This window comes from Rhinoderma darwinii, chromosome 5 (assembly GCF_050947455.1).
Source record: "Rhinoderma darwinii isolate aRhiDar2 chromosome 5, aRhiDar2.hap1, whole genome shotgun sequence".
NCBI classification, from domain to species: Eukaryota; Metazoa; Chordata; class Amphibia; order Anura; family Rhinodermatidae; genus Rhinoderma; species Rhinoderma darwinii.
Window position 1 is genome coordinate 305,581,497 of NC_134691.1, and position 26,676 is coordinate 305,608,172.

Here is a 26,676-nt window from a genome sequence, read left to right on the forward strand (position 1 = left end):
ACATCTATGGAGGCATAAGGGTATGTTCACACGTAGTCAACCAAAACGTCTGAAAATCCAGAGCTGTTTTCAAGGGAAAACAGACCCTGCTTTTCAGACGTTTTTTTACCAACTCGCATTTTTCGCGGCGTTTTTCGCGGCGTTTTTTACGTCCGTTTTTGGAGCTGTTTTCATTGGAGTCTATGAGAAAACAGCTCCAAAAACGTTTCTGCAACAAAAACTGCAGCGTCTGCGGAGGACCTTACACTAACATTATACAGCTGCATTTTAGGGTCCGCATTACAGTCACAACACTAGAACCCCCACAGTTCTACTGAATTAAACAAAATAAGCTTGGTTCAGTAGAATCGCAGGTTCCAGGTGTGACTGTCAGCCGAATCGCGGCCATGTCAAAACAAAGTGATACTCTTTTCAGATTGAGTTTTGCACATCCTCTCTTTTAAACATCTTTTTTTTTTTGCATTAAAAATGGAAACAAAACATTTGCAAGCATTTTCTCATGAAATGCTTTCCTTCTCCTTTCTACTAAAATTCGTCCCCAAGTGTAGGAAAGAGCATATTTACAAAAAAAGCAGTGTGAACGCAGCCTGAGAACGTCTGCTGTTATTCTCATCTTGCACACAAGGTGGCGCTGTGCAGTAAAGGCTCGTGTAAGACCGTGAACACTTTCTATCTGCCGGAAGTAGTTCGGTTTCCACAGTATGGCGGCGCCCATGACTAACGTGTGAGATGTGGTTGTGTAAGTAATGGGGATGAAGCGCAAGAACTCGGGCCATATCGGGCCCCAGAAAATAAAGAAGCTCCAGCTCTCCGTGCAGGAATTTGTGGAGAAAGCAGAGGGCCGCGGGGGCTTAGATGAGGAAACTCGTGGATCTGCAGGATTCTCGGCAACTAGAGGCAGAGCAAAGAACCGCAAGGAGCTGAGGAAGGAGAAGCGTCAATCCAAGAAGATCAGAAGGAAAGCCTTCTATGAGAGAAAGTTCCCAGGAAAACAGGGACCCCAGGGGGCTACTGAGAATGAACAGGGGGGATCGAAGGACGGTAACCTCGCTAGGAAGAAGCCCCCAGCACCCGCAGAACCAGCACCTGATCAGAAGAGCAGAAAGAATCACCCGGTGGAAAAAGCAACAGACACATTAAAGAGGCAAGTCTCCAGCAAGAAGAAGATCAGCAAAGAAGAAGCCAGGAAGAAGTCTCTGCTGGAGGCCAATGAGAAGGAGGAGAAGGAGATTCAGAGGCTGGAGAAGAGCCTCAGAATGAACAAGAGGAGAAACAAGAGCTCTTTACCCCAGGCGTTCACACAGGATGGGCTGGATTATATTCTGGGGGTCCTGGAACCAGGGGACTCTACGTTTGGGCTTTATGATGATGAGGAAGAGGAGGCAAACACTGCAGCTAAACTACACAAACTATCTGAGAATGTAGATGAAGAAGAGACTGAGAACGACAGTGATGAGGAAGAGTCTGGGAAGGATGAGGGCAGTGATGAGGAAGAGTCTGGGAAGAATGAGAGCAGTGATGAGGAAGAGTCTGGGAAGGATGAGGAAGAGGAGGCAAACACTGCAGCTAAACTACACAAACTATCTGAAAATGTAGATGAGGAAGAGTCTGAGAAGGATGAGGACAGTGATGAGGAAGAGCCTGAAATTGGAGAAGGAGGAGAAGAGACTTATGAAGATATTGTAGAAAAAGGAGAAGATTCCTCAGAGGAAGAACAACTGTCTGAGGAGGATGAAGCCATGGAGCAGGAACTGGAGGACTCGGGAGATGATGGTCAGTCTGGAGGGTCTTCTCAGCTCCCTGATGATGATGTGGAGGAACCCGTTGTCATTAACAAGGTTTGTCACTTTAGAATGTTTCTTGTTTAGTGTTTTTTTCCTACAGGAAAAGATTCTGTTCACAACTGTTTTAGATTATCATCAGGGGTTCAGGTATTTTGATTCTGTATGAGCACTGCCTTTTTTTTAGGTTTGAGTTCACACTTGCGTTGTATAATCCGCTACTGTGATCCGTTTTTAGATCAGAATGAGGATAAAAACGGTATCAAAATAACGGATGCAAACGGATTACAGTCCATTTGCATCCGTTTTACTTTGACATCAAAGATAAAAATTTCCCATCTGTTACACATCCAAGTCCTGCACTTATCTCCTTCAAAAAAACGGATGACTAACATAACATCCGCGAACGAACGTTAATAGATGCAATTAAAGATCCCATTGATTTCAATGAAGTTCTTAACGGATCTGTTTTTACCCGTCGTTCTGATCTAAAAACGCATCAGAGAAATGGATTATACAACGCAAGTGTGAACATCGCCTTCGTGAAATAACAATTTTTACAAATATAAACTCTTGCTACATTGTAGACGCCACAACCTGACTTGACTTACCTATTTATTGTGCCTTATTAGCGGCTTCTATGTGCCACCATACAGTATGTGTTGATTCATAGCCACTGTTATATCTTTTTTATTTAGTTTCTTAATATGCTACAGTTTTATATATAACCTTCTCTTGAAGTATCTGCAGAATGAGCTTGCATTTATTCATCTTTCTCAGTGTAGACTTGAAGGGGGGAGTGCACAATGTTCCTCATAGTTGTTCTGAAGTCTTTCTGTCCCTGACAATCGATGAGACGGCTGTAATTCATTGAACCACCTACACACCATCAGCACAGTCTTAGGCCCCATGCGCATGACCGTAAAAATCATCCGTAATTGTGAACCGCAATTACGGGACCCATTCACTTCTATTGTCCACGGACACCTTCCCGTTTATTTACAGGTAGGTGTCCGGGCCGTGGAAGTGTACCACAAAAGATAGGACATGTCCTATCTTTTGCTTTGTATGGACCATTCTCCCATACTTTGTATGGGAGCACGGGACGAAAATGCGGTCGGCTGTCCGCGGCCAGTCGTGCCTGCGATCGCGGCCCATGATTATGGGCACGGCCGTGTGCATGGGGCCTCAAGGTGGCTATACACTTTAGAGAGTTGTTGGATGAACAGCTATTCCTCTCGACTTCCCCACACACATGTATGCTCCGCTGCTCTGGCAGTGGTTTATTTCCTGCAGGAATAAAGAATCTGGCATGTTGAAATCCAACATGACCGATCCTTCTTTCCTCTGATATCGGGGGAGAATCCGAAAACCACTATACACATTAGATAGTCTGCTGGTCCCAGCGAAATCGCCAGGTTTGGCCGACTGTCATCTAATACGTATGCTCTCCTTTAGATCTTGACAGCATTGCTTTTTGATCAAACGTTTTTTCTGGTTGTTGTGTTTTTTTGGTGTTTGTAATTGTAGCATGTTGTGGTATTTTGGAGGAAACACAATAGAACACATTTAACGTTTCTTATGGGGCCAAGTTCAAACGGTATTTTGGTGCTGATTTTGACATGGAAACTGCGTCGGAATCTGTACCAAGAAACGGCTGAAATCGCCCCCCATTTCAATGTGAGACAGAGGCGTTTGTTAGCGGCTTGCGGGGGAGGAAAAAAAGGAAAATGTCCTTTTTTGCTACGGTTTCTGCCTCTGACCTCCTATTTGAAAACAATGGGAGGCAGAAGAAACCCTCGTTTCCAAGCGGTTTTTGTGGCAGTCTTCAATGGCCGCAGGCGAAAAAGCGTGGCAAAAAGGCGCAGGCAGTTATAAAAAAAAAAAAAAAAAAAAAGCCTTATGCCTGCAAAAAACTTTGCGTGAACTAGGCCTAAATGGTTACAACTAGACGACCTCTTCTGAAAAGTAAGCTAGACTGGCAATGAAACGCCTGGAAATCGGTCAGTATTGCCAGGAAAAGCTGCAAGCCCCCCCTCTGCGTGCGTATTACATGTTGCCTACTAAAATTAATGCGTTCGGGCATATTCACAGGTTTTGTTACAATTTTTGTGGAACTGCATCGGACTGCCGGTGACCTGTGAATACACCTTATGTGTGAATGAGGTCTTGCTGGGCATATTACTCATTGGCATTGAGTTTATTGGCCTCAATTTTTCAACACATCCGCTGTGATAGCATTGGCGGCCCTGCTATTTGACACGTAATATTGAGGCATCAGAGCTAACTCAGCTTTCCTAGGGCTTGGGTTCTCATAGGACTATTGTTGGTTTTATCATGTGACACATGTTGGATGTATAGGTAAGCATTTATTTATAGTTCACATTTGTTAGGACAAATAAAAAAAATATAATAAATTAAAAAATAAATATATATTGCTAATATCTAGTCCTAGTATAGAAAGTAGTAGGTGGTACCTTGAAGTAGGTGAGAATAGGATCCTCACAAGGTGGGTAACAAGTAACAAGAGGTTTATGCTTGAGCATTCAGGACAGACATCTCAAGATATTGCCGGGTTGTAAGCTTGTTACTTATGTTGCCCATTCAGCCACTGTACGGCTAAATTAAGGACAAAACACTAATCTTTAGGAACCAATGGGATGACACAAAGCGAGATACCTCTAGCCCATACCTCAACACAAACTTTTATAACGATCCACCCTATGTATATTAACATGGACCTGAATACCCACGAAAAACTAAGCGGATATAGTCGCACAGTGCGGTCATATTGTGTTTTTTCCTGTGTCTTTCTCAAAATTGCATGAGCGGTGCACGACTTCATAGAAAAGAAAAGTCCTACATCCGACTGCTCAGACCCTGCACAAAGCATAACAGATTGTATCCGTTCTTCTTGGAGTGTTACTGATAAAGTCTTGTCATCTGTGACTGGTTACGCTGTAGTAACTGTGGGAACAAATGATAACCTTTTCCTTTTTCTCATAGATTGCTCCAGATCTGGACAACAAATATGTCCCTCCCCATCTGAGACCGCCTTCTGATGCTGCCGATGCAAAGAAGAGGGAAGAGCTGGAGAGGCTTAGGAAGAGCGTGAAGGGACTGATGAATAGGTATCACATGACGCCTCTACCTAAATAATAGCGTCCTTGATCCTGAGCCGGGTGCTCTGTCTTGGCTCCAGGCCTGGAGTGCATCTTCTACTTTATAGTTCATATTTTTAATTGACAGGATGAAACTCCATCAATTGTAAATCAGTCACGAGCTGCAGCGGATTCATTGACTCCCTTGTTTTCAGTGGATGCTGCGGGTCATGCAGTGATTTATGGCGTTTACCCTTTGTCGCTCCAAGTTGATATTATTCGAATTGGTACACCTGGAACTGTAGACTTCTACAATTATAGTTTCATGGATGCTCATATATTATAATTTGGGATTGAATGTTAATTGGATGATGATTGATTAGCGCCATATCCCTCTGCAGAATGACAGACTGCAAATTAGTAAATCCAGGAGATGGATACTAAGTGTCCACCAATCAGTTACCATCCGTACTAAAACTCTGTTCAGCTGTTTTCTGGGAGAGTTGGATGATGACCATTAGAGCCACCCAACTCTCCCAGACCACTGAATGGATAAGATGGCAAATAATAAAGAAAAACAGTCACCTATTTTCCTGTCTAATTAGGTCTGGGACAGCTTGTATGGCCTGTAACAGCCATACTTACTTTTTCCATGACAACCATTACTTAAAACACTTTTTACAGTTTTGTTCACTTCTTTTTTTTTTTTTTTTTTTTTAGTGGTTCTGTTCCGTTCCATACTGCCCCCGTCCTTCTCCGGATTCCCCTCTCAGGCCCCATGCACACGACCGTGCCCCGCAATCACGGCCCGCGATTACGGGCACGGCCGGCCGCCGACTAACAGCAGCATTTTCGGGCCGTGCTCCCATACAAAGCATGGGAGCACGGCCCGTAAAATGCGAAAGAACGGACATGTTCCATAATTCCCGGAACATTTCCGCGGCACGGGCACCCTTCCGTAGTGCTACGGAAAGGTGTCCGCGTTCAATGAAAGTGAATTGGTCCGTTTTTGCGGACCGCAATTGCGGTCCGCAAAAACGGAGGTTTTTTACTGTTGTGTGCATGGGGCCTCACACTGTAGAATTAGGCTGCATTCTGATGTGTTGGATTTGCCATAGGCAAATCCTACACGCTTTTACTACAGGATCATCGGCAAAGATCTGAGGCTGACACTTGGATTTCTGCTGCGGATGTGTAGTTTGATGTGCTGCAGATGAGTACGAGGATTAGCACCATTCAATGGGACTAATCAACGTGGGGCTAATACGACGGCATTCCATGTGGAATCCGCAGGAATAAGTAGCATGCAACGTAACAGGGTTACAAAAACACTATTCACTCGCATTGAAAGCTGATTGTGGAAATCTGTGTCAAATTCTCAACATGTGAATGGGGCCTCTAATAACTTTCTGCCAGCAGCTTATATTACTATGGTTGCTATATATATATATATATGTATGTATCTCTCTCAACCATTCAGTCCATTGGGAGCTATAAAAATCTGTCTACTTTGAACTCCCCCTAGTGGTAAATAATGGATTGAATTGCAGTAAAGTTAAAAGGGGAAAGAAAAGTTTAAAAACAAACACAAAAATTTAGACATTCAGAATGGTGAACAAATACACTAGTCATTAAGGAGTTAATATGCATTTAAGGGCTGCAAATTATTCACCAGCTGTATTAACATATGTGACATGAATTCAATATCTACAATAAAAAAAAATTTTAGGACAGTTTTTACAATTGTAATGAGAAGGATCTGGGTGTACTTGTAAATCATAAACTCAATAACAGCATGCAGTGTCAATCAGCTGCTTCAAAGGCCAGCAGGATATTGTCGTGTATTAAAAGAGGCATGGACTCACTGGACAGGGATGTAATATTACCACTTTACAAAGCATTAGTGAGGCCTCATCTAGAATATGCAGTTCAGTTCTGGGCTCCAGTTCATAGAAAGGATGCCCTGGAGTTGGAAAAAATACAAAGAAGAGCAACGAAGCTAATAAGGGGCATGGAGAATCTAAGTTATAAGGAAAGATTGAAAGAATTAAACCTATTTAGCCTTGAAAAAAGACGACTAAGGGGGGACATGATTAACTTATATAAATATATTAATGGCACATACAAAAAATATGGTGATATCCTGTTCCTTGTAAAACCCGCTCAAAAAACAAGGGGGCACTCCCTCCGTCTGGAGAAAAAAAGGTTCAAGCTGCAGAGGCGACAAGGCTTCTTTACCGTGAGAACTGTGAATCTATGGAATAGCCTACCGCAGGAGCTGTCACAGCAGGGACAGTAGATGGCTTTAAAAAAGGCTTAGATAATTTCCTAGAACAAAAAAATATTAGCTCCTATGTGTAGAAATTTTTCCTTCCCTTTTCCCTTCCCTTGGTTGAACTTGATGGACGTGTCTTTTTTCAGCCGTACTAACTATGTAACTATGTAATGTGAGTGTTGGGGGTTATGGGTGAGTTCTTGTAAAAAAATTCAAATCTGCAGCAGAAAAATCTGCTACGTGTGAATTTGGATTTTTACATGTACTCAATGGTGTTTTGTACGTATATTGTACTGTACTTGCGAAATTCACACCGAAAATCTGCCACATCCAGAAGAAAACTGTCTAAAGAATACTGCACAGTGGTCTTCTTTTCTATTTGATCTAACACCTATAGTAAATTGTTAGTAGTACCACCTAACTTCTTATTTGTTGTCATAGATTGAGCGAGCCAATTATGGCATCTATCAGTGGGCAACTTGAACAACTCTACATGACCAACAGCAGAAAGGACATGAATGACACATTATCCAATATTGTCCTCGATGCCTGCATCACTCCTGCAAAAATGCCAGATCGGCTCATGATGGAGCATGTACTTCTCATCAGTATACTGCACCATACAGTGGGGATTGAGGTAATGAGATGTATATAGAGTAAATGGCCCGTTTTGCTACATTTCAGCAAGTGGTATAGCGAGAAAAGTTCTAATAGTCCGGCATCTGCAGAACCAAAGTCATTCTGGACTATCATATGTCTGACTTTCTAGTATCTAGCAACATCCTATTGTCTATTAGATTGTATGTAAGGGACTGAGCTAATGCATTTTATAGTCACAATTATTGTTGGAAAGACAAAAGGGAGAAACCCTCTGATAAGGGGCTACTCTATAATTAGAGAGCAAGGGGGCTTGTATAATGTTCTTGCACAGGGGCCCTCTGCTGTCTATGTCCACCCCTGGATTTCACCCATTGCAGCGTTTCCGGCGGATTCGCTAGGGCTGAAAATTATACCCTGTGTGAATCCAGCCTTACTCCACCACTTTTCCTTACATCTTTAATTGCATTCTGCACCTGAGGGAGTTCTTAACCAGTTCAGGACCGGGCTATTTTGAGCTTTCAGGACCAGACACCGTTTAGCCATTTTTAGCACTCGTTCGTTAAACAGCTATTACTTTTTTATTTGTTGGGCTAGTGAGTGGATTTTTGCGATGTTTTTTCCGTAGTCTATGTAGGTTTCTTTTTTTCATCGTTTTTATATACATCCTCTTTGCTATTTTAGAATTTTTATGCTTAAAGTTTGAAAATAATAGTCAAAAATTCAGCTTTTTTACTTTTTAGCTGTTTTTTCTGGTAATTTAGTTTTACCCTAAAATAGACCTTTGTGGGACTTAAGATTTATTTATTTTTTCTTTCTTTTACACCATGTTTTTCCACTGTAACTGGGGCTGCCCTCTTATAGTAATTGTCACTAATAGGGCTGTGCTGGGTCTAGTCAGACCCAGCAGCCGCCGGCCACTAACGGCACCCGGCGATCATGTATCCAGTCACATGATCACCGGCACCAATAGAGGCAGCGGCGCTGCCACCGCCTTTATTTGTATACACAGGGCTCATTGAGCGCAGTGTAGTAGAGATCAGAGAAGATAGAAGCAGCGAAAGCTGCTTCTATCCTCTCCTCAGTGTCCCCGGGAGTCACTAACTACCAGAGACCCGACATTCAGCTGCCTGGTCGCTCGGGCAGCAAGCTAAAACCCGCGCCGTAAATAGTCTATGGTGCAGGTTTTAAGGACCCCAACCGCCGGACGTATATACACAGCTGGCGGTCGGGAACCGGTTAATATAACATCTACTGGTGAAGAGACTGACATAAGTGATGAGATTTTCTGTGTGAATGCACATTTATGCCAGTCCATGTCCTCCGTATGGATGACAATTCAGTTTTTCTATAAAAAGACAAATAAGTCAACAATTTGTTTTTGGAAGGAATACATCAGTTAACTATTGAACGCTGGAGGGATCTGAGTGTACAGAAAGTCTGCGCCATTCATGTGCATCCTTCTATGTGACTGGCTGGTTTTCACTGTGGATGTTTCCTTTTAAATAGCAATTCCATCTCCATCGTCTGACATGTCATAGAGAGGTAACACAGCATAAAAGGTCTGCGGGAATAGAAAAAAATAGAAAAAAGTTTTTGTTGTGACCGGCTCTGTAAGAGCCGTGTTAAGAGAACACAAGTTTTGGAAGGTTAGTTTGATATTGATCTTGCTGCTTTTTTCTGTTACCAGGTGGGGGCGCACATCCTGGAAACAGTGGTGAAGCAGTTCCATGAGCAATATGAACACATCACAGGAAGTAAAGAGTGTGATAACCTGATCACCTTCATTGGACACCTGTACAACTTCCACATCATTGACTGCCGCCTGGTTTTTGACATTTTGAAGCTGCTGGTGTCCACATTTACAGAGAGGAACATCGAGCTGATCCTGCTACTGCTGAAAAATGTTGGCTTCTCACTACGAAAAGACGATGCTCTGGCTCTAAAGGAACTGATCTGTGAGGCTCAAAGCAAAGCCAGTGCTGTGGATAAGAAATTCCAGGATCAATCTCGAGTGAGAACCTGCCTAAGATGTATTTTCTAGCTTCTAGTAGTTGTCCACCATGGGCCACCCCTTTCCAGATTCCCTACTTGTGCATGTAGACACCATGGCGGAGAGCTACTGCAAAAAAAACGAGACTCTCTCGGGCAACCTGTATTCATGAACTTCAGTAGGCACAAGGACCCAGCGGCAGCTTCTCCTGCAATAACAGCTGAATGTGGGGGTTCCAGCAACCCACCCCCAGCAAACAGCCTGCCGTTGGTGTGAGCCGTCAAGAAGGGGGATTTTCCTTGGTGGAGAAACCGTTTAAGGAAAACTCCTCTTTCAGACAACATTTCACAGTTAAAATATACCCCGTATTTTTCGGACTATAAGACGCAGTTTTGAGCAAGAATAAATCTTGCTAAAAAGTCCCTGCTTCTTCTAGTCGGCAGTCAGGGGACCCGGCAGTGCCAGGCTCCCTGACCGCTCCTTACTTAACCCCTTCCCGATCCATGATGTGCCGAAACATCATGGAGTGGGGAGGGGATGATGTATGGAGCGGGCTCACGCGCTGAACCCGCTCCATACACTGCAGGTGCCAGCGCTAACGGCCAGGAACAGCGATCGCACTGTTCCTGGTCGTTTAACTTAGTTAAATGCCGCGGTCAATAGCGACCGCAGCATTTATAATGGTTTTCTGGGACCCGCATCTATCTTTAGAACGGGGCCCCCTAAACCCCATTCTATCTTACCCGGCTCCGCTGTCTTCCCGCCACTTCACTTCTTGGTTACATGGTCGAGATATGGAAACAGCGTAACTCGCTGAGCTATGCAGTTTCTGTAACTCCCATACAACAGAATAGTCATTACGGAAACAGCGAAGCTTCCATTCACTGCTATGGGAGTTACAGATACCGCGTAGCTCAGTGAGTTACGCTGTTTCCGTAACTCGTCCATGTATTGCAGTGTATTGTACCAGCGATCTAATGATCGCTGGTTCAAGCCCGCTAGAGGAACTAATAAAATGTGTAAAAAAAATTAAAAGTTAGATAAATTTGCAGGAATGTAAAAAAAAATTTAAAAGCTAAAATAAAACAATCCTTTTCCCATTTTTTTTTTTCCCAAGCACAATGGAAAAATAAAAAACTGGTATCGCTGCGTCCGTAAAAATCTTAAACTATTACAATATACCATTATTTGACACAGTGAACGGAGTAAAAAAAATTATTTAAAACTCCAGAATCGTTGTCTTTTGGTCACCATAGCGCTAAAAAGAATGAAATAAAAAGTGATAAAAAATGGTGCTAATAAGAAATACAGCTCGTCCCACAAAATATAAGCCCTCACACCGCTCAAATGATGGAAAAATATAAGTTTTTTTCTGGTTCCGTCTTGAAATCTGGACACAATTCCTTTGCAGATAGTTATGTGGTTTAGAGATTTGGCTCAAGAGGCCCTTTTACACGGGCCAATGAGAGGGCAACGATCAGCTGATGAATAAAAGACTCATTCTTCAACTGATCGTATTGTTTGTGCAGCAATAAATATTCTCATTGTCTGTAGCTCATCTCCCTGTGTAAATAAGGAGACGTGCTGCCGATATGATGGAAATGTGTAGAGACTAACAATCGCTCGTCGCCATACATAACCAATCATTGCTCCTTTTGAATGGAGCAAACGAGCGCTGATCAACCATCTGTCTCGTTCATCAGCGCTTGTTTTCCTGGCCCGTATTGGCCGGTCTAAAAGGACCTTCACTCTGCGACTGCATCTGAGCTCCCACGATGCATTGCTGTCTGGTTAAAAAAAAAAAAAAACAGAATCCATCAGAATGTACATATAGTGTTCTTTCTAGACCTATAATAGAACATCATATAACTTAAAATCATTACAAGTTATGCAGAGCGAAGTATCCACAAAATAAATATTACACATTTTATGTCAATTTAAACTGTAATGTTGTACTATGTGGTGCCAAAGTGGGGTTTCCTTTAATTATTAAATGGACCAGGAAGTTTAAAAGTGTCCAGAACAAGTTTAAAGGGCACCTGTCACTTTTTTGCATATAGAAGAAATGATCTCTTAAACTCCATAGTCCTGACCAGCAGGGTCACCTCTTCTTCCTAAGTATGCCCACAAACCTTTGAGGCATTATCCAAGTCCCATCATCACCAGTGTCCTATTAGTATCCTGCAGGGAAACATTTGTAAAATGATGTGATTTTGTTTGGGTATATTTCCTATACTGACTCCCAAGTGGCTCAGGACAGTATTGCTCTATTGCTGTAACCAAGTTGGGGACACTAGGGGATCTCTGTAACTGCACCATTCAGATAAATGAAACTTTGGGGACTTGTAAAGCTCCATGATGTTGGTTAGTTTCTGGAGTGTTCAGTTTGTTTGTAGAAGAACATTGGACAGTTTGTGACGCTATTCTGCTTGAAATGGTCACCAGCCATTGTAAACATACAATTTCCAATGTTTTGCATGAGAAAGGAAATAAGACATTTTGTATTTTTATTTCTTTCTACTCCAGGCTCGGTTTATGTTGGAAATCATGTTGGCATTAAAGAACAATGATATGCGCAAGATACCAGGTTACGACCCCGAACCAGTGGAGAAATTACGGAAGCTTCAACGCTCATTGGTAAGGTGGAAAAAGAGGTTTATTCTCCTATAGTGTACTGAATGCATACATTGCTGAATGTGTCTTTTAGGAAGCTAGGTTGTAGTAGATCAATTTTTGTCAGTATTTTATTAAAACACAAAGTAGTCTGTAAGCTGTGTATACAAAACGGCTAAATTGTGGGTTTTTTTTTAATCGAGGCAAAGTTGCTTTGTTTTTTCATTTTGTGTGTATTGGAGCAATAAAAAAAAGGGAACCAATAGAGTACAAATCCTTTAAATAATGTGAGCACACCTAGCGTTCACAGTTTCTACTTACATACTGTCAGGTATTACCCACTTCTCAGGGACTGACAGCCGAGTTGGGAGGCTGAGCTTGCTTCAAGGTCGGAGATACGGTCATAGTAATCAACAAAGTTTCGCTGTTCTTCTAGCTCTTTCCTTAAAGAGACTCTGTCACCACATTATAAGTGCCCTGTCTCCTACATAAGGAGATGGGCGCTATAATGTAGGTGACAGTAATGCTTTTTATTTAATAAAACGATACGTTTTCACCACTTTATTAGCGATTTTATGTTTATGCTAATGAGTTGCTTAATGCCCAACTAGGCGTATTTTTATTTTAGACCAAGTGGGCGTTGTACAGAGGAGTGTATGACGCTGACCAATCAGCCTCATGCACTCCTCTCCATTCATTTACACAGCGCATAGGGATCCTGCTAGATCCTTATGTGCTGTCTTATACTAACACATTAACAATACTCAAGTGTTTAGACAGTGAATAGACATTCCACGGGATGTCTATTCACAATCTCTGCACTTCGTTACTGTGTCTGTGGTAGTTACAGCAGAGGAAGCGTAATCTCGCAAGATCTCGCTGTAAATGACCGGTTACAACGAGATCACGCGTCCTCTGCTGTAACTACCATAGAAACAGTAACGAAGTGCAGAGATTGTGAAGAGACATTTCACTGTCTAAACACTTCAGTATTGTTAATGTGTAAGTATAAGAAAGCACATAAGGATCTAGCAGGATCCCTATGCACTGAGTAAATGAATGGAGAGGAGTGCATGATGCTGATTGGTCAGCGTCATACACTCCCCTGTTGTACAACGCCCACTTGGTCTAAAATAAAAATATGCCCATTTGGGCATTAAGCAACTCATTAGCATAAATATGAAATCGCTAATAAAGTGGTGAAAATAGATCGTTTTATTAAATAAAAAGCACTGCTGTCACCTACATTATAGCGCCCATCTCCTTATATAGGCCACTTATAATGTGGTGACAGAGCCTCTTTAATAGCTGGTACCGAGAACTGCTGATAGCAGCGAAGTGTGTGTATTAGAAACTCTGAGCACTATGTGCTCAAACTGCTTAAGATTTTAAAGCTTAGTCTTTTTCCCATTTACATTTATAGTATTTTTTATACGGCACCAGATGAATCAAATATGTGCAGCTCAAGCGTCTCCTTTTAAGTCGGCACTCTTGGCATGTGTTATTGAGACAGACTTCTTGACAAATCTAATAAGAAAATCTTTTATGGAAAGAATTCCATCTGATTCTCTGAGTCGGCAAAGGAAGATGAAGCCCATTTTCTATGACCAGTATGATGGGGCACCAGAGACTGACAAAGAAGCCACAACCGTGCCCAGGAGGTTTAGCAGAGGACAATCCCTCTCTGTGTATCACGTGCTGCTGCCACTTTATGACTTGTATATGCAATGATAACACTTGTTCTTTATAGCTGATGGGTGAACCTTCATGATCATTTCTTCTGATGGACCTAGTTCTCTCTAGTTCCAACACTGGTTAGTTCTGTTACTCAAACGAACAAACTTTCCACCATTAATTCATTTCGTTCTTTATGGATCGCTGCAGCTTTACTAGACACGATGCTCTTTATCAGTATCAAGTGGAAAATACAAGTGGAAAATATTTTCAGAGTAACAGAACTTCACACCTATAGCTTTTAATAAGTGAATAGAGGTTCACAGTATAACACCATTGCAATATATAAGCCTCTGCGGGACCAGGATCCAATAATGTTGTTGCTATTATTATAAGATATGTTTACTGATGTTTTAGAAATTAATATGTCGGCAAAGTTTTGATGTGCGTTGTGTTTCTGTAGGTTCACAACAGTATGTCTGGGAGTGACACTCGTCTCCGTGTTTCCCTGGAGAATATTCTGGACGCTGACAAGGTTGGTCGCTGGTGGATTGTTGGATCATCATGGAGTGGAGCACCAATGATTGGTCAGTCCTCGGCCAAGGCATCAGCGCAAGCAATTGGAAAGGTATTTCTCGGCTGTTGGTATTGTGCTGTAATAAATATGCTTTTTGCTGAAATTTTAACGTCACCCGGACAAAGATTGTTCTTTCCTTGATACCATAATGATATTATCCCGTCATGTAAGAAACACACATTTGGCAAAGTGTGAAATTTTGTATCAATCGGCATAAATGACCAAGTGTAAAGAAAGGTGAGGTTGGAGGAGGGGACAGGACCCTCAGAAGCACAGGTACCACGCAGTCTACAGGGGTTGAAACCAAACTAAACCGGATTGGACAGAGAAAACCAATCAGGATGAGATAATGGACTTGTACTCATCCGTTGCTATAAAATTGGTCCAGTACTCCCTGACTTCTTAAATCAAGGCCAAACCTATGATTAGAATTAGTGTAGTTCAAAGGGCAAAATATAGAAGTAACATGGGGCACGTTGATATTTAGTCCTTTACCTAGAATAAAATAATTCTACCAAATCAAAGCAAAATACCAGTCCCTTTCAGCAGAGTTTGACTTTGTCTGCTTTTATTATGCAAAACAAAGCGCTTTTAAGAAAAAATAATTTCATACTTGTCACATAATGTCACCCTGTCCCTGTGCGTTTCCTTTTTTTCCCAGTGCTGTGGACTGGATTGGTCGGTCAACTTGGGTGACTGACACTCTATGGAAGGTGACCCTGGAGGGTTCCTTTGAGAAACACACTGTGATTCTAGGGCTAGGCATTGAATACATGCCTTTCTTAATGGGGGGGGGGATTTCTTCCTGCCTTGCCAATCAACATGACTATTACAGCAATAATGTCTTAGGATTGCTCGTCATGATCGCTGGCTTTGTCAGGTTAATGGATAAAATCCCTTATTCTAGTGTTCTTTAGCAACAGAAGAATTTATAAGTCCACTATGTTTTAAAAGAGCTCTTTAATTAATTAAATTTTATATATGTAGAAAAGGCCTCATACAACTCTTTGCTACAGTTCATTAATGACTTCTCTGATTAACTTGTGTATTTGTCTATTTTATTTTTATTATTTTTTTCTTAAAGGTCAGTGCAAAGATCATGGACCTAGCACGCAAGCAGCGGATGAACACGGACATCAGGAGGAATATCTTCTGTGTTGTCATGACCAGTGAAGATTATTTGGATGCTTTTGAAAAGCTACTGAAGTAAGTAAATCACTTGAAAAGGGACCTTATTGCCAGGAATATGTTCTGGATGCATGGAATTTATTTCTCCCCTATTGCAATGAATGGAAGTAACAGAGACTGCTGAATACTTTTAGTTGGCAGTTTCTGTAACTTTTATTCATTTCAATGGGTATAGACAGGACATGCACTATACATGCTCTCCCCTGGCAGACAGGGCTAGAACCGTCTCCGAACCAGTAAGGGTATGTGCACACACACTAATTACGTCCGTAATTGACGGACGTATTTCGGCCGCAAGTACCGGACCGAACACAGTGCAGGGAGCCGGGCTCCTAGCATCATACTTCTGTACGATGCTAGGAGTCCCTGCCTCGCTGCAGGACAACTGTCCCGTACTGTAATCATGTTTTCAGTACGGGACAGTAGTTCCACGGAGAGGCAGGGACTCCTAGCATCGTACATAACTATGATGCTAGGAGCCCGGCTCCCTGCACTGTGTTCGGTCTGGGACTTGCGGCCGAAATACGTCCGTCAATTACGGACGTAATTAGTGTGTGTGCACATACCCTAAGGGTTTGAGCAGTTGGACCACCACAGATCGATGTCTTTTGACCTATCCTATAGACAGGCCAAAACGCATTATGGTGGGAAATCCCTTTTAAATATTGTGCACTGGAGTCCTATATTATAAGGGCAATATCTGTAAGTATCATTTTGATGGGTCAATTGCTGCCCTTGTTGTGAAAGACGAGGAAATAATATTATGAACTCACTGAATCCAGGGACTAATGTGAATGATTCGGTTATGTTCACATGAAGGATTTTTCTGCTATGAAAAAGTATTCATGCATTTACACGAGAATCCGCAGCAAAAAAATTGCGACTGACACTCGCATTTCTGTCGTGGATTTGCAGTATCATCTGCCACGGATCCACATGCAGATTAGTGTCATTCAATGGGACTAATCCGCAAGTGGCTAACCGAGGCAGTTTCCACATTTCAAACCCGCGCCGTGTGAACTTTGATGCAGATTTCACCATAGAAATAAATTTTACGCGGTTTGTTGACAGATTTCTTGCGGCTTTTGCTGCAGGATATGCACTAAAATCCATGTGAAAATCTGTCATGTGAACAAGGCCTAACATTCGGTGTACAGCTCTGCAGAATAATAACGGTTGCTCTATATATTTTTATTTTTATGGATGTTCCATTTATTTCTTTTCAATCGTTTTAGGTTAGGCCTGAAGGATCATCAAGAGAGAGAGATTGTCCATGTTCTCATTGACTGTTGTCTACAGGAGAAAACATACAACCCTTTCTATGCCTTCCTGTCCAGCAAGTTTTGTGAATATGATAGACGGTTCCTGGTAATGATCCGCCACATTGTCACATTTAGCTAAAAAATTAGAAAAATCATTATTAGGGTGCAGACACACGGCAGATTTGGTTGCAGATATTTCTCCCATTGCAAATTAGTTCTATTCATCTGAATGGGGTTGATCCTGCAGCAGGTTCCTGGAGTTCTTCAAGCTCCATTCAAATAAATAGAACTGATTTTTAGTCACAGAAATTTCTGCAAAAAAAAAATCTGCCGCGTGTGACTGCACCATTACACGAGTAACTGACCATTACTATTCATAGGTTCATTTTATTTTACTAAGAAAAAAAGGTAATTTACTAAATGATTATGCGTCTGTAATATATTTTCCTTATTTTTCAGATGACGTTCCAGTTCAGTATGTGGGATAAATTCCGTGACTTGGGAAGTTTGTCAGCGACCACATTCTCAAACCTCACACATTTTCTGAGTCACCTGATAAAAAGCAAATCTTTGCCACTCTCTATTTTTAAAGTAAGTGTCAGAGACGGCTGGCTGTGTCCAGGATTTCAGTGATCCTAAATATAATAATTTATACTTCACATTTTGTTTCTAAATTTTAGCTTTTTGCCTCCCATACTTTCTAATAGCTGTTTTTTTCTGATTTAAAAAATCTTTTACTCTTGCAAACTGTTAAAGGGGTTTTCCCCTATCCACAGTATAGGTGATAAATATATGATCGGTGGGGTTCCGACCGCTGGGACCCCACTGATTAGGAAAACGGGCTTACCTTATTGTACCTGGGACCATTTGCTTGACCATCGCTTTATTAATTTCTATGGGGCTGCCGAGCGCTATCTTCAACAGCCTCATAGAAATGACACACATGTTATGCCAAAAAGCTGCCATCATCTTTTTTTGGAAAAAGGCTGTACTGCTCTGGTTAGGGACCTTGTTGTCATATGGACTGTTGCCATTCAGGTGAATGGAGAAGAGGTTGCTAATAATTTAGAAAAATGACTGAGATTTTCTTTAACCTTCATATAGTTTTAGTTTTTTTTTCCCTGCTTGAGAACTTTCATGTCAGATTAATTGGTCCTGTGATAGAACTAACTCAAAGTTTTTCTAGGAAGTGTGTAATTTGATTCTTGGTACACTTGTTAAAGAGAACCTTTCACCTCCCCATACATGTGCAGCTGAGTGCAGCATATAATGGGGAGGGCTGCACAAACCCTGGGGCACTTACATTTTTTTTTCTACCTCCCACAGTTATTTAGATATCGGTTCCGTTATATTTGGCGCCCGATATTTAAATAACCCCCTGAACAGTCAACGGGGCGTGTTACTATGGCTATGACACTGTCCAATCAGATATGGACAGTGCCACAGCATGAGAGAGTGTGCGATTGCAGTCTCTTCATCCAAACAGGCAAGGGGGCGTGTCAGTGCTATGGACAGTGTAAGAGCTAGGGAGCCCCCTTGCGCTCTCCTCTCCACAGCTCTATCCGTAGCACTGACACGCCCCCTTGCCTGTTTGGATGAAGAGACTGCAATCGCACACTCATATGCTGTGGCACTGTCCATATCTGATTGGACAGTGTCACAGCCATAGTAACACGCCCCGTTGACTGTTCAGGGGGTTATTTAAATATCGGGTGCCAAGTATAACGGCACCGATATCTAAATAACGGTGGGAGGTAGATTTTTTTTTTTAAAGTGCCCCAGGGTTTGTGCAGCCCTCCCCATTACATGCTGCACATGTTTTGGGAGATGAAAGGTTCTCTTTAAATAATGTGAACTATATCTGATCGTGCTGCTCAGTGCAATGAATCTTTCTTAATAAATATAAAAACTACAATAATTGATATACCCTAAAAGTTTGTTTTCTTAGTGAAGTCCATTTTATAAATCTTTATCCAGGTCATCGAGTTCAGTGAATTGGATAAGATTAAAGTTTCTTTCTTGCGTCAAGTTCTCTACAAGCTGCTGATGGACTCTGAAGCTGATGATCTTGCTGTTATATTTGGAAAGTAAGTGCTTACAGAATTGGCTAACATCTGAACTAAACACAAATGTGCAACACTTATTGTATACTTCCAGATTCAGGACTGTGTGAAGATTTGTAGGAATTGATGGGGTTGTCCTGTTTGGACAATCCCTTTTTGTTCGAAAGATCCCCCAAAGATAAGATTCTCATACTGCATGGACCCCCAGCGATCATTTGTAATCTGCAAGAGAACCTGGCAAAAAGTGTTCAGTTTACCTTGCAATTCCACCACAGGGTAAATCATGCATTACATGGTGCTCATAGAACTCAATGGGCTGCCCATGTAATGCTTGATCGTGCTGATTCTTCCAGAGACCTAAACAATCTGTGTAGACACTTTCTGCTCTGTCTAATTGATTGAGGTTCATAGAGGTTCATAGTGAGTGACTCGACTCAGAATGCCCTAAGAAAGACTTGTCTATCTGTAGTGCCCCACGTGACATTTTTTTTATTAGAGCCTTGAACTAGGGATGTCATGTCACAGCAGTAGGTGCTTAGAGGCCTTTTATGTGCTGTAATTCCGCTTCTGTGTCACTGTTCTTGCCACCTGCCCAGTGTGAAAGTGTTCCCTTCAAGGCTATGTACACCTTTGAAAACTTAAAAAAAAAAAAAAATGTGTATCAGTGTGCAACTTTGTAATTAAATTTTATTAAAAATAATTTTTACTTTTTCAGATACAGCTTCTTTGTATTCTGTATACAGAGCAGCTGTATCTTGCGTTGAGACCGAAGGTTATGAACTTAGATGTGATCGATCACAGCACGATCCTGCGTGTCATAGACACGCAGAACCCTGCTGGCACTGAACCCACCGATCCCTCTGACCTGACAGATACAGGTTTCAGCGCTAGATACAGCTAAAAAGTAATTACAAAGTTGCACCAATCACACTGATAAAAAAATAAAATAAAATTCAAACGTGTACATAGCTTTTAAAAATACTGGTTCAGGCACAATAAAGCTGTTCATTGTATCCCAATAGCAAAACTCTGCTGATTAATATCACAAAACATATTTATAAAATCCCCTGCTTTCCTTGACACCGTCATAGATTTAAATGATGAAATTCTTAGGATGGTGAGCTCACTGCATACTTATCTCCTTAATTGAATGTAAAGGGAGTCTGTCACCTGATGTCCGTTTTTAACTACCAACATGCTAATATTGATGATGCTAACCTGATACTGACATTAATTTTCTTTTTCCACATCCTTTGCAGTAAAAAAGTTTTTTATTAAATGTATTCAAATTAGAATTTTGGAGCAACGAGGGCGTCTCCGTTGCTCCAAAATGCTCGCTCGTCAATGCCCTGTTCAACCCACCCCCCTACCTCCTTGCTTTGATCGATAGGGGCCAGGCAGCATACTAGGCGAGGCTGTCCCCGTAGTGGAGTGAACGCATGCGCGTCCCAGCATTGTAATCGGCGCGTACGCAGTATCCTGAGATCCGTCTCTTCCAGGTGTAGTCTGTCATCAGCGCATGCGCAGTAGTGCTGATTAACGGCGAGCATAAGGATTATAATGCGCATGCGGAAATTAGGGTGGCTGGCTCCTGCCAATCAAAGCAAGCAAGCAGGGAGGGAGGAGGGTTAAACAGGGCAATGACGAGTGAGCATTTTGGAGCAACTGAGATGCCCTCCTTGCTCCAAATATGCTAATTTGCATAAATTGAATAAAGGCTTTTTAACTGCAAAGGGTGCACTCTGAGGGGGAAAAAGAAAATAAACGTCAGAATCAGGTTAGCATCATCAATATTAGCATGTTGGTGGTTAAAAACGGACATCTGGTGACACACTCCCTTTAAAAGTGAAATCCTACATTGGACTTTTATGGCATATCATATTGGGAGAACGGTTCCTGTGATTCTTGTTGGGCATTAGAGGCTGGAATTCAGTGGCAGCAAAGAGGAGAAGCACGCTTGGCTGTTTCCATAATAATCCCCATAACCAACAATGGAGAGAGCTGCGCATTTGCATGACCAACTCCACCCTGCTTACTTTTCCCCTGCAGCGGCCGCTGGCCAGCTTCGCGTGGACTATGTGAGACTCCTGTTCTCCCGATAAATGGATGTCCCAGCAGTGAGACCCTCCGCTATCAGACATATCATGTGGATCTGCCATAAATGCCTGTCAGACTTCCATTTTTATGGGAATTCAATACATATGCAGCAGGCTCCTAGGGGATGGTTAAGTTAATGAAGTCTAATAAACATTTGACTTGTCACTACAGTGGTTTTCGTTATAAATGGAAGCCACAACCCAGATGTAAGCAGAGTTGTATCCTGTTTGTCAACCGCTGATTATTCCTGTGGATGGTTTGATACACCTGTAACATTTCTCTACTCTTCTTTTATTAGGGTCTCTGACAATCCAAAACTGGGAATGCTTCGAGAGGGCTTGAAACTCTTCATCTCGCATTTCCTGCTAAAGAATGTCTGCGTGCAGAAGACCCCGGAGGAGGCAGAATTGCTCACTCAAAGAGCGGACTTAGCAGTCAAAGGTCTACAGGCAAAGGAGAGCAAGTTACGCCTGTAGGGGTTAAATTGTATTGAGGAAATCTTATTGGTCCAGTGAGATTAAGCTGTAGTAGGCCTAAACTATTTGTTTAACATACTCAATTTTAACTATTTCAATAATATAATATAATCGCACAATGCACATGAACTCTACTCTAATGTTGTTTTCATTAGTCAATACATGGAATTATTTTTAAAGACATTAGATGCATATTGTGTAAAAAAAACAAAACATTTTTTTGCTAATTGCAAATTAGATGTATCCAGGTGTAAATCATCTGGACCTGTCATGAGCAAAAGTATTAACAGGCTGGTAATATTTACTTGCCATGAATAATCAGTTGAAAGTACTTTTGCCCATTAGAACATTTTCTGTCTCTTGGATGGGAAACTTGTATACTTTACCATAATATGGTATTCAGATGTAGTTTTACTACTGACCACTAGATGGTGTTCTGTCAATAAAACAATTACTTACTGGAAGTGTTTTATCTCAGTTTGGTGGTTGCGGTTTCTTTTCTGAATTTTCCTAATTGTCATCTTTTATTATAAAGACCCAAGCATAAAAGAGAGCGGAAAGATTGCTGAAATGGGATTGCTTATCTCATTGAAAAAGACGATTCATATAATTTTTGGAGTAGATGGATTCTTAACATGTTATTTGTGACCAGAATTTTGGCTGTGAAATAGGACTCAGATTTTTAATTCAGATAGTCCTTTCCTTTAAGTCAATATCTGTCCTGGTCATGTGGTAATCACACAGGTGCACGGCTTGTTACAGTACAGTTATCAGAGCTCTGCCTTGTGGCAAACTGTGATCATCACATGAACAGGAAAAGTTTTTATTCCTTGGAGGTAAATAATGAAGGATCCTATTGAATGACTGCAAGTAGAGATCTTAAAAACAGTGAGGAATTGACACACAAGATGTAAGAAAATTGTAATTCCTCACCATTCCCTCGCCGCACTGTTAGGGCCTGCTGCATCTGTTTACACTTTTCTGTGATGACATGCCACTTGGGCAGGCTGGCCAACCATGGCCCTCTGCAATGTCAACCATGGCGACGTCACTACAACAAATTGCTACTGACTGGCTGACTCACATATCAGTCATCACTCAGTATAACCAGAGGTTAAAAACCCCTTTAGGCTGGATTCACACATGCAATTTTTGATACTTTTATTTTTTTAAGCCAAAACCAGGAGTGGATTTTGATAGAAGGAAAAGTATAAAGGAAATAATTATTTGGTTAAGAAAAAAAACTATTAAAACTGCGTGTGTGAATCCAGCCTTAAAGGGATGTTGGTACATGTTCACACAGCACGTGAATTATTATTTTGTTTAACCCGTTAGTGACCGCCAATACGCCTTTTAACGGCGGCCACTAACAGGCTTTATTCTGATGCATATTCCTTTTTACGGCACTGCCAGAGGCAGCTGAGGGCTGGGGGCGTCCCTGCTCTGCCGTGTGAGATCGATATAAGTATCGATCTCACCCGTTTAACCCCACAGATGCGGTGCACAATAGCGTGCACCGCATCTGAGTGGTTTTGGAGAGAGGGAGGGAGCTCCCTCTCTCTCCCACCGACACCCGGCGATACGATCGCCGAGTGTCTGTGTCTCCAATGGCAGCCGGGGGCCTAATAAAGGCCCCCAGGTCTGCCTGTAATGAATGCCTGCTAGATCATGCTGGAGGCATGGCCTAGCAGATGCCTGTCCGTTTTAAATGGACAGGCATAATACACTGTAATACAGAAGTATTGCAGTGTATTATAATAGCGATCGGAGAATCGCACATTAAAGTCCCCTAGTGGGACTAGTAAAAAAGTTAAAAAAAAAGTTAAATAAAGTGAATTTAAAAAAAGTGAAAAAAAATGAAAAACCCACCTTTTCCCCTTTACTATTAAAAAACCAAAATAAAGTAAAAAAGTTACACATATTTGGTATTGCCGCGTCCGTAACGACCCCGACTATAAATCTATTACATTGTTTAACCCGCACGGTGAACTCCGTAAAAAATTTAATAAACAATGGAAAAATTGCTGTTTTCTGTGAATACTGACTTAAAAAAAATGTGATCAAAAAGTCGCATCTACTCCAAAATGGTACCAATAAAAACTACAAGTCTTCCCGCAAAAAAAAAGCCCTCATACAACCGCATCGGCGAAAAAATAAAAACGTTACGGCTCTTCAAATATGGAGACGCAAAAACAAATAATTTTGAAAAAAAAGCGTTTTTACTGTGTAAAAGTAGTAAAACATACAAAATCTATACAAATTTGGTATCATTGCAATCGTAACAACCCGCTGAATAAAGTTATTGTGTTATTTATATCACACGGTAAACGGCGTAGATTTAAGACGCGAAAAAGAGTGGCAAAATTTCAGGTTTTTTTCTATTCCCCCCCCCCCCCACAAAAAAAAAGTTAATCAATAAATAATATGTACCCCAAAATGGTGCTATTAAAAAATACAACTTGTCCCGCAAAAAACAAGACCTTATACAGCTATGTCGACGCAAAAATAATAAAGTTATAGCTCTTGGAATGAGACGATGTAAAAATGTAAAAAATGGCTTGGTCATTAAGGTTTGAAATAGGCTGGTCATTAAGGGGTTAAGTCTGCAGTTCGCTTTTACTAGCTGATCTGCATGCATATAAGGCCACGCACGCACGCACGCACGCGTGTTCGGTCCGTGATATACGGTCCGTATGTCTGCCTTCATCGGCCCACATCTATCACCCCATTTAGAAGATGTACTTGGGCTGGTGTCAGGACCGGCACCTTCCTCCCTTGGGTCTTTTCTCTGTCTAGGATTCTGTTGTTCTTCTAGGAAGGGTTGGATCCCTTGCACTCGGTTCTCTTAAAGGGCAGGTGTCTGTGTTGTCCATACTCTTCAACAAAAGAATCCAAGTCTGATGTTCGAACTTCCTTGCAGGGTGTTGCTCATGCTGTTCGACCCTATCGGTCCCCAATTCCTACTTGGGATCTGACATTGGTTCTCTCTCCGTGCTGCAGTTGGCTCCGTTTGAACCTCTATGAGATATCTCCTTACCTGGAAGGGTGTGTTTCTCCTGGCGGTGACCTCTTTCAGCAGGGTTTTTGAACGGACGGCCCTGTCGTATTGTCCGCCGTATTTAACTCTTCCCCAGGATAAGGCAGTGCTGTGTATTGTTCTTCCTTTTCTCCCAAGGTGGTTTCCTCCTTCCACCTTTAAAGTGGGTATTGTATTGCCGTTCTTATGCCGTCTCGGGTGCATTCTAAATAACACTCCCTGGATCCTTACTGCGCCTTACAAGTCTACCTCTCAGTCACTTCCTTTCTCCACAGATCTGACTCCTTGTCTGTTGTCCCAGAGGGTCCAAGGAAGGGTTTGGCGGCCTCTAAAGCTATTGTTCAATGTATTCTGTTGATCATTCTCGAGGTCTACCAGGGCAAGGGGAGGAAAAAACAACCATGTATAACATACCCTTAGGCTCCACGGACACAGTTTTTGTGCTTGAGGGCTATTTTTAATCAGAGGAGTTGAATATTTTGTTATCTTCAGTCTTCTACATCAGTTCATGTATGGTGTTACCGGCAGGGGCGTAACTTAAGGGGGGGGGGGCGGAGGTTGTGGTAGCAGCTTGTGCCCAAGCGGGGGGGGGGGGGGGCGCGCAAAATATCTGACGCATTTGAAGAGACCATTACTATAAAGGACGTGCGATAGTTAGGGGTTGGGGCTGTTACAGGTTTTGCTTTGGGACCCAGAAGTTTCATATTGAACTCAAAACTGTTCAGTGCATTGCAAGAAAATGGGGTTTTACAAAACCCCATTGCTAGAAAAAATCCACACTTTTCAGGCATGCTGCAGATTTGTAAAAATGTTCCGTGGTGTATCTGCAATGCAAAGGGTGAGATCCGCAGCAAAATCTGCATGTATCACGTGCATATTTTACTCAGGGATTACATACAAGTTTTGCAGTGGAAATATAAAATTGTAGTTAATCTTGAAGTTCAATTTGAATTTCATCAAATGCTGGATTACAGATGTACAGACCCCTGGCCAAAAGTTTGAGACGGACACAAATTTTGTTGTTTTCTTTTTTTACAAAGTTTGCTGCTTCAGTTTTTATGGTGGCAATTTGCATTAACTCTCTAGATTGCTATGAAGAGTGATCAGATGAATTACAAAGTCATTCCTTGCCATGAAAATTAACCTAATCACAAAAACCCCATGTTCAGTGTGTTTCAGCCCTTTCACAAAATGACCTGCTGTCATCTTTTCAGTGATCATCTCGTTAGCTCAGGTAAAAGTATTTTGCGAGCACAAGGCCACTGATATCCCTGTCATGCTGAATGAATTATAGGAGCAGACTGGTTGCTGTAAAAGAGGGATGGTACTAGAAATCATTGTCGTCTTCTGTTAACCATGGTTACCTCCCAGGAAACGTGCAGTCATTGCTTTGCATCAAAAGGGCTTTACAAGCAAGGATGTTGCTTGCAAGATTGCCCCTAAATCAACCATTTATCGGATCATCAAGAACTTCAAGGCAAGAGGTTCAATTACTGTGAAGAAGGCTTCAGGGTGCCAGGACCATCTCCTAAAGTGGATTCAGCTACGGGATCGGTTCAACGCCAGTGCAGAGCTTGCTCAGTAATGGCAGGTGTCACTGCATGAAGCACAGGGATTGGACTGCAGAGGACTGGGGTCAAGTTATTTTCTCTGATGAAGCCTTCAGGCTGTTTGGAAGAATGAAGTCTGGAGATGAAATAGTGAGCGCTACCATGAGACCTGTCATGCCAGCAATAAAGTATCCTGAGGCCATTCATGTGTGGGGTTGCATTTCATCCAAGGGGGTGGGCTCACTCACAATTTTGACTAAGAACACTTCCATGAATAAAAAATGGTATCTAAACATCCTCCAAGAGCAACTTCTCTCAACGATCCAGAAGCAATTTAATGATGAACAATGCTTTTTCCAGCACGATGGAGCACCATGTCACAAGGCCAAAGC

The 26,676-nt window shown here is 41.9% G+C and overlaps 1 protein-coding gene across 1 annotated transcript; it reads left to right on the forward strand.

Annotated features, from left to right (window-relative positions):
• Nucleotides 1-665: 665 nt before the first annotated feature.
• On the forward strand, nucleotides 666-22,174 carry NOM1 (nucleolar protein with MIF4G domain 1). The gene is made up of 11 exons (XM_075827400.1): nucleotides 666-1,838; nucleotides 4,788-4,912; nucleotides 7,599-7,794; nucleotides 9,445-9,768; nucleotides 12,274-12,384; nucleotides 14,498-14,662; nucleotides 15,696-15,817; nucleotides 17,035-17,167; nucleotides 17,521-17,652; nucleotides 19,039-19,148; nucleotides 21,520-22,174. The coding sequence occupies exons 1-11, from the start codon at nucleotides 747-749 to the stop codon at nucleotides 21,695-21,697; spliced, it is 2,688 nt and encodes an 895-aa protein (XP_075683515.1). The 5' UTR covers nucleotides 666-746; the 3' UTR covers nucleotides 21,698-22,174.
• The last annotated feature ends 4,502 nt before the right edge of the window (nucleotides 22,175-26,676 follow it).